Source organism: Phaethon lepturus, unplaced genomic scaffold (assembly GCF_000687285.1).
Source record: "Phaethon lepturus isolate BGI_N335 unplaced genomic scaffold, ASM68728v1 scaffold19763, whole genome shotgun sequence".
Taxonomy (NCBI): domain Eukaryota; kingdom Metazoa; phylum Chordata; class Aves; order Phaethontiformes; family Phaethontidae; genus Phaethon; species Phaethon lepturus.
Genome location: NW_010528623.1, coordinates 8,354 through 19,505, shown reverse-complemented (window position 1 = coordinate 19,505; position 11,152 = coordinate 8,354). Strand labels below are relative to the sequence as shown.

General features: G+C 43.7%; 1 protein-coding gene across 2 annotated transcripts; it reads left to right on the top strand.

Annotated features, from left to right (window-relative positions):
- The first annotated feature begins 627 nt into the window (after positions 1 to 627).
- Positions 628 to 8,267, top strand: COPS7B (COP9 signalosome subunit 7B). 2 transcript variants are annotated; one of them, XM_010283730.1, is made up of 6 exons: positions 628 to 789; positions 1,997 to 2,072; positions 3,628 to 3,716; positions 4,307 to 4,509; positions 5,769 to 5,874; positions 7,890 to 8,267. In XM_010283730.1, exons 1-6 carry the CDS (start codon positions 628 to 630, stop codon positions 8,046 to 8,048), a joined length of 795 nt encoding a protein of 264 aa, XP_010282032.1. In that variant the 3' UTR covers positions 8,049 to 8,267. The 2 variants fall into 2 exon arrangements, with proteins under 2 accessions (XP_010282032.1, XP_010282034.1); XM_010283732.1 differs by lacking the exons at positions 1,997 to 2,072; positions 3,628 to 3,716 and having other exon boundaries at positions 7,890 to 8,179.
- The last annotated feature ends 2,885 nt before the right edge of the window (positions 8,268 to 11,152 follow it).

The window sequence follows — 11,152 nt, the reverse complement described above, 5'->3', positions numbered from 1 at the left end:
CACTTAAGCTTTCCAGTTAACCCAAAACACTTTAACTCTACAATGTAGACTTGGTAAGCTACTTACAGGCCACAGTTCTTTTTGCCTTTTAGGTTAAGAAAGCAAGAGGAATTACATACACATGCTTTGTCTATAGCTGATATCAAAGGAAAAGGTGTGATGTGTGGGCCTACAAGGTGGATAAATTCTTCACAGAGAATTAAGTTAAGTTAGTTGCTGTTTTGAAGCTGTGTAGTGAGGAAGTCTTAGGTGGCCTCTAATTAGAGGTAATAATAAACATCTGTGCAGTTGGCATTATTTGGCAGCATCAGCAGAAGGAAAAATCTGAAAACAGCATGGACTCTAAACTCCTACTAGTAGGAGTAGATCCTTTTAGGGAGCTGACCAGTCTGCCGAAGTTTTGCTCAGGTGTTGTGTGAATTGTTTCTGCTCCCCAGGTAAATGAGCATTCGAACCTGCTTGGGTTCCTGGCCTGCCCTCTGAATGCTGAAGAAAAACCTGGCTCTCCTGACACCAAAACGTTACTATGCTGAGCTTAACCTTCTGATCCACTTCCAGACAGAATTCATCAGAGGAGAAAGGATGTATTAATATAATGTTCTTTTATTGACAGATTGAAAACCTAGAATGGCAGGAGAACAGAAACCGTCCTGCAATCTTCTAGAGCAGTTTATTTTACTCGCCAAAGGTACAAGTGGCTCAGCCCTGACTGCTCTTATAAATCAAGTGCTGGAGGCTCCTGGGGTTTATGTCTTCGGAGAGCTATTGGAGTTAACAAATGTGCAAGAGGTAAGAGATGAGTTTCTATCCTAATGCCCCTTCTGCTCTTCCAGTATAAGGGATCCCCAAAAGTTCCCACAGACAGCCTGTGCATGAAATTTCTGTGCCAGGAAGGGCCTGGTGTGACTTATCTTGGTTCTGAGATGTTTGTCTATGAGAGATCGATGCTGCTTTTGCCTGTATATATTAGATGTTAAAAAATACCTATATAAAGTTTTGCTACCTTAATGTGATTGCTAATACAGCAAAAACCTGGCAGCCGCACAGTAACAATTTTAAGAAGGCACCTAGCCAGCCAACAACGAAAAAATCCCTTTCTACTCCTTCGTTGTTCTGGAAAGCATAACTTTAAAGCTCTCCAAAAGTCTTTGTGAACAGATGTCTAGTGTATCAGGCCTGGGTGGTAACCAAATCCAAACCATTTCAAAGCAAGGTGGAACATAAGTTTCAGAGCTTTTGCTAAGAATGCCTTGCCAGCACCCCCCTCTACTACAATGAGGGAATCTAGGTTGAGTATCTCTGCAGCTGGGGTAATGTGGCGTACAGCAAGTTTGTCTTTCCAAATGGGCTATTAGATATGCTGAAAAATGCCTCTGGTTTTTCATCATCAAATCACAAGTATGTTTTTTTCCCTGGATCTGTGTGCAGCAAGTGATATTAAAAAAACACTCAGTAAAAATCACTGTTTGGTGCTGCAGTTATTCCAGTGAAGTGTTTGCATGTGCGGGGAGTGCTGTTACGTTCAAATGCACTCAACTTAAAATGTGCTAGCTTCCTTTGCTTTGAAGTTTTTGTGGCTCTGCAGGTAAGCTGTTTTAGTTTTCCCAGTAATAGCAAGGATGCTTAAGCAACCAACAGCATTGCCTGCTTGCTTGTCACATGATGAGAAGAGCTGGCCCTGAATGTCAGCTGAAATTAAGAGTCTTCGTTTTCTTTTACCTCCTAAGGTGCTGCACAAAACAGTTGCCAGTCCAAACTGCAGTTAAGTTCTGGTGCATAGAAATGGGTGGATCATCTTGACTCTGAAACTGCTGAAATTTGCTGCTGTTCATGAGGTCTTAGAAAGGGTCCAGCTTTTTAAGATCGGTACTTAATTGCTTTTCTGGGTACTGCTTGTCCTCTGTAGACTTAAAACATTCTCTGGAGAAGTTGCCTACCAGTATCATGTTGGCTGTTAACTGTTACATGGAATTTCTTTTGTTTTCTTCCCATGCAGCTTGCTGAAGGGTCTAATGCTGCTTATTTCCAGTTGCTGAATCTGTTTGCATACGGAACGTACCCAGACTATGTAGGTAAGAGACTGCAGCTTGTTTACAGACTATGAGACTGGGTTGCCCTTTAGAATTGTCAGAGGCAGTTCTTTGCTTTCTGTGGTACCTGTTCTAGTGTGGCTAGGTGAAAGTGTCCAAGAACAGAATCTGCCTGGGAGGAGAATTGTTTGTAGGGGGTCTTTGGGTCATATGTGCTTTTTAATTGCTAAAATGTGAAGGAAGGGCTATAGCCAGGCTAGAGACTACAGGATTTTACTGGTTTGGATTGGGCTGCAGCACTGGATTGTATTGGTCTGTAGCAGTATTCATTGATGTTCACTGACACCTCTGTGAAGTGCAATTTAAGACATCTGTTTTGAAATTTAGATGTCACTGCTTATAGAAGCTGCAGAAAACTTAGACAAAATTGTTCTTCATTATTTATAAAAACCTATATGGTTTATGGGATAACCTTTTATTCTGTGACGGCATTGCTGAAACAAAATTAAGCGTTTCTTAGCTAGAATACCATCGAAATAATGACTTTTTTACAGCTTCAGAAGGACTATGTGTGAATCATCTTAGTATCTGTTGAGATGTGCTTTTATCTCTGGTGCTTATGCTTCCGTTCTGCCACAATTTAATACTTCATTTGTGGGTAGCAGCCTAATCCAGACCATTACAGAGTGTGACAAATAATTCTGTCATAGTGCTGGCTATCACTGTGGTGAATGAGCTATGTAGTTCCTGTAAGGAGAAGTGGCATCTGTAAGTGCAAGGACTGGAAATTCCAGTGGCTGTGGAGCAACACGACTCTCCTGAAATCTGTGACTGATTAAAGGATGTGTTTGCTGTGCATGGGTCTTGTGTCCCAGCATGTGACAGAGTGGTTTGTTCTTCCTTTTTTAGTGAAGAAGGAGAAAGGGGGAAGAGTAATCAAAATGTAGAGCATTGAATGAGGTGGGATTGATGGGAGAACTTGAGTGGCCCCGAAACACTAATTTCCATTAAAGCAGATTCTTTGTTTTGGATAGCTGCCAGTTTCCTTTCTATTTTTAAATATTCATGAGGTACATGAATATGATACATTGACAGTGAGGCCATTTAAGTATCTAGATTAATAATGTCTCCCCTCTTCCTCAGCCTGGTACTTCACACTTTCAACCCTAAATTCTGCAGCTCTTCAGAGAAATAAAACCATCTGTATTTACAACCAGATCAGCAAAGGGAGAAGATTTTATTCTGTCATCTCATTAATGAAATAAAAATGACTTGATGGTAGAAACAAAGCATTGACCGACTGTTTTGGCAGGACACCACTTTTGTAGATGTGAATTACATTCTAATTCCAAAACCAGAATTACTAAAGAAGCAGAGAAGAATGGAATTGCCAGCTTGTTTTGTAACTTTTTCTGTCTCTCCCCGGGTGTGCTAATCTGTCATCAGCAGCAGCTCTCTCTGCTCACTGGCACCCACAGTAGCTGGAGGAGTTTGGCCTTTTGGGGTTTAGTGTAGTGTAACTAGTGTGCAGTTGTGCAGCCTGGGTTATATGATTCTTGAAAGAAAGTCCTGAATCTTGTCTTTTTAATATTAACAGCAAACAAAGATAACCTGCCTGAATTAACAGCAACTCAGAAAAACAAGCTGAAACACTTGACAATTGTAAGCCTGGCTTCCAGAATGAAGGTGAAGTAACACTGTGTATGATGGCAGTTGTCTTTTTGTTTGTTTTTGTGTTTGAAAATGGCATCAATTCCATAGCATTGAAGTTATATTGGACTGCATGAGTACTCCCCAAAAATCCTGCAACTCAGAAAGTACCTGTAATGTACAGTGTTCTCTTATGGTGCATTTGGGACATTAACTTAGTGGACTCCCATGGTTGAAGTGTGGGGGTGTCTGAAGTGCCATGCAAATTCGTCAGTAAGGGGTGGGAAACTTTGTATGGCTTCTCTCATTGCTGGAGGTAGAGAATCATTCTTAAAAACATTGACTTTTTATTCTAGAGAAAACTGATCAATGCTTTTAATTTCTTGTACAATCCCATTACCTTTTTTCCTGCGGAACATGTTATGCCAAAGCTTCAGGAATTACCAAAGTTGAGTCAGAATATTATGTAGTCTAGTAGCAGGCGTTTGTTCTGCCATGATAGTCACTGCTGTAGTTGCAGGTTAAAATGTAGGATACAATAAATATTTGGGTCTTGACCTTCTGAGATGTAGCTGTTCGTTTTGGCTCTAGAATTGTTAACTTATTTTTGGACTTGCTGTTTTTAGTGCATTCCCTATTCTGTGTTGCTGAAAGACCTGGATATGAGGAATCTGAGGGAGTTGGAAGATCTGATTATTGAAGCGGTTTATACAGATATTATCCAGGGGAAGTTGGATCAACGAAACCAGGTGCTAGAGGTGGATTTTTGTATCGGCAGAGACATTCAGAAGAAGGACATCAGTAACATTGTCAAAACACTCCAGGAATGGTGAGGCAGCCTCTCCACCTTCCTTGTTCCTTGTACATAGCTTGTCCTGTCTTTTTCTTATTCCTCAAGGTTTCAAGTGCTGGCTCAATTTCACCATGTTCCATTAATCAAGAGTCTTACGCTGTAGAGTAGGGACTTGCAGGAGTAGTCTATTGGACAAGTTTTCAAAGATCCCATCTAGGATTCAGTTTCTGTTATATATCAAGTCAAACTATACTAGGTCTTGAGATTGTGCTCTCACTGTAGCTTTTACATGGCAGAACTGTAGCGAGGAGTCAAGGCCTTTTCAAACAGACGTGCCAAACTGGACTCATGGTCTTATGGTGGGAGCTACTCCCCTTTCTGCCATTTCACTTGATAACAAAACCAGAACTGTCCATTAGTTTTCAGCCTTTTTTACTGTGATGAGAACTGCATGGGCAAATTCTAGAGAATCACAGTTCTTTGAAGGGGATGTCTTCAAGCCTGAAGTTTCAGATGCCTTTGCCTTCTCTTTGTTCCTGCAAATACAGGCTGCTTGCAACCATATTGAGACTGTGGTACTATCTTTTTGTACCTTTGCCAGGAAGCTGCTTCTCATCTTCTGTAGGATTCCCTTCCCACCCAAAGAAGTTCCTCTGTAGACTGTGGAGCCTGTGGCAGGTTCTGAGCTGACTGGGAATAGCTTCCTAGTTGCGATGGTAATGAGTGCATGAAAAGTAATTAAACTGCTGGGCAAATATGCTGTCCTGAGGTGGGGGCAAGTTTTTTGCTTCTCTACTCCAACTCCCTCAATCCTGTCACAGTGGGATGGCACTGGCAGCTTCCAGGACCTTACAGCATTGTCTGGAAGGTAACAATGAACCCACTGCCAATTCCCTTTTTGTCCTCTCCAGTTACTCGTTCTGTGTTGGAGGAGTGCTTTTCTCTTTTGAACACTTAACAGGCAGGGGAATTCTCTCAATCTGAGGGTTTTTTCCCTCAAATTTTTATTTTAAAATTTTATTTGAAAATTTCCTGCTTGAAGAGGAAGTTGAATGCATTGAACCTGCACTTTTTGATGGGCAAGTAAGAGTAACATGGGCTAGGTAAAGAATGCTGTGAAGTACATTGAGTAAACAGCCAAGTTTTTTCTTGCCAGCTTTTTGGAACTCTAATCTTAAGCAGGAAGTATAAATTTCATAATCTCCTAAAATTTTTGGCGAGCAAGACTTTTCAGATTGCCTGAGCTGCTCCAGAGAGAACTTGTAAACACTGTTTCACATTGTTTGTATTTGCAGGTGCGATGGTTGTGAAGCGGTTCTTTTAGGAATTGAGCAGCAAGTACTTAGAGCCAACCAATACAAAGAGAACCATCACCGAACTCAACAGCAGGTAGAGATGGAGGTGGGTACAGAGTCACTTCAGACTGCTTTATGCTTTTTGATAAATGTTTGTTTACTTAAGAAAACACCTGATAACACCTGGTTAATGGTCATGGCTTCTCTGAAGCAGGCTAGCAATCATGCAAATCAGATGTGATTTGGGGTAGGAAAAAGACACATCTGCTTCCATGTGCTAGTAACACCACAAACGTCAAATTTGCCCACTCTGAGCAGGTTGGAACTTTTCTTTTATTGTTGTGGTTTAACCCAGCAGGTAGCTAAAACAAACACACAGCCATTTGCTCACACCAGGGGAGAGAATCAGGACGTGGGGGAAAAGGTAGAACTCGTGGGTTGAGATAAAGACAGTTTAATAGGACAGAAAAGGAGTAGAATAATAATGATAATAATGATAAAAAAATATACAAAACACGTGATGCACAGCACAGTTGCTCACCACCAGCTGACCGATGCCCAGTTAGTTCCTGAGCCATGGTGCCTCCCTGGCCAACTCCCCCAGATTACATACTGAGCATGACGTCGTATGGTATGGAATATCCCTTTGGTCAGTTTGGGACAGCTGTCCTGGCTCTGTCACCTCCCAGCTTCCCAGGCACCCCCAGCCTCCTCGCTGGCAGGCTAGCACGAGAAGCTGGACAGTCCATGACCGCTTACCAACAACTAAAAACATCAGTATGTTATCAACTTTACTTTAATCCCAAATCCAAAACACAGCACTATGCCACCTATCAGGAAGAAAATTACCTCTATTCCAACTGAAACCAGGACATTAATAAGTTTTTATAAATTTAGGGTAGGTAGCTGCACTAGATGTGGTTTCCTGAACTGATTTGTTAGGAAAAGTGTGCTTTTAACACAGAGCTTTGATGCAATTCTGTTCCTTTTGTACGAGGCAGGCAGGAAGAAAAAAGTTTACTTTGTCTTAAACCTGAAAGCGTAGTTAACAAAAACCTCTTGAATCTTGTTGTTTTTGCAAAAAGTGCCCTCAGCAGCTTCCTTCGGAGTCTCTCTCTTGGGATCAAGTTGAGCACCCAGACAGGGCCCTGACACGCTCTTCAGCAGCATGACCTGGGCGCTCCTGCCTCTGTTGCATGCACAGCTAGGCGGTAGATGGCAGCACGGGAACGCCATTTTAGCCCCTGCTGATGTGTATTTACTTGTGAGAACGGATCTTGGCTAATACAGCTGTAAAGGTGAAAATGGTCCTCCCGAGACACTTGCTCAGGGTTTATTTCTTGCAGAGCGCTGCATCCCTGCAGGTTTAAGTTTGCCGTTTGAAGCAGCATGTGCTCAGCGGCCTGATTGGCATCCAGTAGCGCACTTGGTTTGCCAGATGCCTTTGGCCTGGAGTGGGCACACCTGACTCCCAAACTTGTTTTGGCCTGTGTTTGGTGTGTTTTTTTTCTAAAGTTTGCTCATTGTATTCCTGGTGAGCCCTACAGGGTTCCAGGGGACAGAGTATGGTGCCTGGTGCTGTACCTCCTTTTCAGCCAGAGTGGCAGAAGCACTACTACTGCCTCCCACAAAACCAGTTTCTGTTCCTGCTTCTAGCAAATATCTGTGGCTCAGCCAGCCAGCTAGGCCAAAAGGCATTTTCCCTTTTTGAGTGCTGTCCTAAGTGTAAGTTTTTCTTTCACAGTCTCTTTGTCCTTCCTATTTCTGTCCAACATAATGGTAGGATGGCTGCCTTGTGCACCAAGGCAGTAGTAGGTCCCTCCCTCCAGCCAGCCAGAAAGGTCGTACAATATTGTGCCATTGTCTCTTAGGGAGAAAAAAAAAAGTAATCTCTAGTTATTCTGTATTGGATCCAGACTGGAAATATTAATAACTCTGGCTGTAAGTGAGGATGAAACATTATCTTTAATAAACTCAAATGCAGAGCATGTTTCTGGTGGGAGAGTTTATTTTATAATCTCCGCTTTATACTTCAGGGCTTTTTCAGTATGTTTATGAACAGAGTTTCAACTGCAAGGGGAGGAAGAAGCAGGTGCTGATTCACTCTCTCTTCTTGGCCAGGTCACAAACATAAAGAAAACATTAAAAGCTACAGCCTCGTCGTCGGCACAGGAGATGGAACAGCAGCTGGTAGAGCGAGAGTGCCCTCCACACACAGAACAAAGGCAGCCCACAAAGAAGATGTCCAAAGTCAAAGGGCTGGTCTCCAGCCGTCACTAGAACATACCATCTAAATGTCATTCAGCTAGGAATGACAACAGGAGGAGCGAAAAAGGGCCTGCGTCTCCTTTTTCAGTGGGTTCTGGGCCAGTCCCTTCCAGGCTGGCAAATAAAAGCCCTGTTTGAATACAGCTCCCAGTTAGCAGCACCTGGCTAAGTTACACTGTGCAGCCCCTATTAATTTCCAGGGTGTCCCTGTTCTGGCCCTGTAAAGAGGGACTTCTAAAGAGAGGGACTAACCAAAAGTGGCACAGGAAAAAATATATCTGTGGACAGTTTTGCTCCCTCCCAGCCAGTCTCATTGCTGCTTAACCTTGAGGAAGCTGCTGTACTAAATCAGATCTTGGGAGAATTTTTATAGCAAGTGTCTGAATCCCAGGGTTGAAGTGTGGCTACCAAAGCCCGGCTGGGAGTGAGGAAGCCATCAACACAGATCTTTTCATTCCCAAAGGAAGCGCAGAAAGGTTTCTAGGCCAGGAACTGCTTTACACTGAAGTCTTCAGCCTTTCCGCTACCCCTGTCTGTTTTAAACTGGGGTGAAATTCACACTACCTCTCTCTGTGAAGATGAGATCCAGTGCTGGGCTGTTTACTTAACTGTCTGTTTACTGCCCTTACTAAGCCCTTTAATCTCTCACAGATTTAAAGCACTGTTCTGCATCTCTGAGGTATCAATACAATAAGGAGGAAGTAGGCTGCTCTTTTAAGCCTTCCTTCTTGCAGGTAGGTAGGGGCATACTACAAACTGTGTTCCTTCTGAGTATGATGTGACCTCCCAGAGCTGCTTGTGAGTTGTTTCCCTCATTGATACCTTCAAAGGGTAATGCGTTCGCTCTTCCTTGGATGCTAGCGACAGCGGTCTGCTTGGGAGAAAAGCCCGTTTAGCATCGTGGCAGGCTGGTGGCCCAGGACCCATTGGCAGGGGTCGCAGCAGCATCCCCTTGCTGAAGCAGTGGACTTGACTAGTTTTTCTGAATTTTGAACACTTTCAGGTTGTATTTTCTTCCCTTTTTTTGTACATTGTTGTGATTCTAAAGCATTTCAGCCTTTGTTTTGTGTTTTTTATTTGTTGCAGACTAACTTCAGGTGATTTGCACCGTTTGGCAAAGTGTGGTTTTTTTTTTTTTTAAGGGGGAGGATGGGGTTGGCATTGAAACAACAATTCACAAAAAAGCACATTTTAGAAAAAAAAATTAAAAATGCTGATTTAACATCAGAGCCTGGATTCTTGGCTTTGAGGCCGCTTTAGGCTTGTAGTCCAACAGCACTTGTTCACTTGAGGATTTACTTGGTTCTCGATGTTGAATTATTAGAAGGTCTGACTAATCTCCCTGATGCATCCAGGAGGCCGGGAAGTGCTCTTCCCATTTTGTCAGTAGTTCATCTTTGTCCAAATTTGTGCAGAAGGATGTGTGGCGAAGCTGGTAGCTGAGCCCAGTGTCCTGAGCCTAAATAGCTTTGATGCCTGATTGTGGAAGTTTTGTAGTTGGGCTCTGTATTAGGCCAGTCGATTCCTTCCTCTGGGTCTAGCAGAGTACTGCTTTGTGGTTTGGCCCCTACATTTCACTTCACTCCATGCTGTAAAGAGAAGGGCTTTCCATGAGCAGGCAGAGGAGCTGTTCAGCAGAGGACTCTGACAATTCTCCAGTCCTGCAGCCGGCTGTCATCTGCACTTGTGCAATGCACGTGCCTTCCTCTTATTGCTACCAGAATTCTTTGCCATCTGCGTGTTTTCAGTCCTCAGCCAGAGGACTTGTGCACTTGTGAAAGTAAATTCCCGTCCTTCTGCAGTGCAGGCACACCAGCTTTTAATCTTAAGAGGTGGATCTAAATACCTCCCATCCAGTTGCCTCTGGGTCAAGTCCCTTGGTTTCTGATTCTTTCCAAGCTCTCTTCCCCCCTAGAAATGCTAGCCAAAAAATTCCCAGTGAAGGATGTTAAGTGAATAAGCCCAGAGCACGAAGCTTTCCCCTATGTCTCCAGGGAACTGTTTCACAAGCAGTGGCAGTACTCGTTTCTGTACTAGCTTCTCCCAGTGTTTAGCTGACAGCTTCTCACGAGGTGTAGGTGGACTTTGTGTACCCAAGTATAATAGATCTGTGTGATGGAGATCAAGTGAGTCTGTTTCTGGCTTCCCATGTGGGCAGCTGCAGTGTATTGGTCATCCAGTTCCTCACTAGATTTGACTAGTGAGGAGAGGTTCTGTGGTCCTCACTAGCTGTTTTCTTTCCTTCCCATTTTTAATATCAGTCCTGCAGAGAGGCAGGAGGAATACTAATGCCTTTGGAAATTGTTTTAGCTCCTCGGCAAGCCACAGTCTGCTGGGGCAATAGTTGTGAATTTGGCATCTTTGGTGTTTATTCCCTGCCAGTTACAGGAGTCACATTAGTTTGCTGAAACTTCTGTAGTGTCTTGGAAGTTTTTGAGTTCTTATGTTTTTGCTGTTCTCAAAGCCTGGCTGGGGGTGATCTTATTTATGCTTCCATACACATTGCCTTTGATCAGCAAAGAAACAGGGGAGGAAATAGCACTTTGAATAAAGAGTTGTCCCGTGCTTGATGGCAAGAGATGACCGAGAAGGGAATGGGGTATTGGAGGGAACGGAACTGTTTGCATGTCTGGCTTTCCTGGTGTGCCAGCAATGCGCTCAGTGCCGCAAAAGGAGGGGGGTGTCTTTACAATGAGCCCAGGCTGAGATGAGTCATTAACAAATGACATGCACAGAGTACCTGGGGGAGGCAAACAGCTCTGCAGCAGCTGGTTAATGAATCTGGCTTGAAGGAAAGAGTTAGAAGCTATTCCAGGAATGAAGCAGAAGGCGTAGTTGTTAACAGGGAAGGATGCAGGAGGTGCTATGCTGTTTGAGAAGGACAACAGATAAAGACTGCATTGGCTTCCTGTGACTGCAGGGAGAGGGCAGCAACTGAGAGTTCTGTGAATTGGGGGCCGGTGGGGGCTGAATTGTGGGCAGTTTCGAGTGGGGAGTGCCCGGGGAGCTAAATTGTGCTAGGGGGACAAGAGGGAGGTGGAAGCAGAGGTGGATTTGATGCAGACTCACATGTATTCCATGTGCCCACTGGGAGCTGGACACTGCTCCCTGATGTG

What these genes read in the sequence shown, in the direction of transcription:
- COPS7B (XM_010283730.1), top strand. Translation starts at nt 628, where the DNA reads ATGGCAGGAGAACAGAAACCGTCCTGCAATCTTCTAGAGCAGTTTATT. An exon ending in AACGTACCCAGACTATGTAG is followed by an intron (nt 2,073 to 3,627) that starts GTAAGAGACTGC and finishes TAATATTAACAG; the next exon opens with CAAACAAAGATAACCTGCCT. An exon ending in AACAGCAGGTAGAGATGGAG is followed by an intron (nt 5,875 to 7,889) that starts GTGGGTACAGAG and finishes CTTCTTGGCCAG; the next exon opens with GTCACAAACATAAAGAAAAC.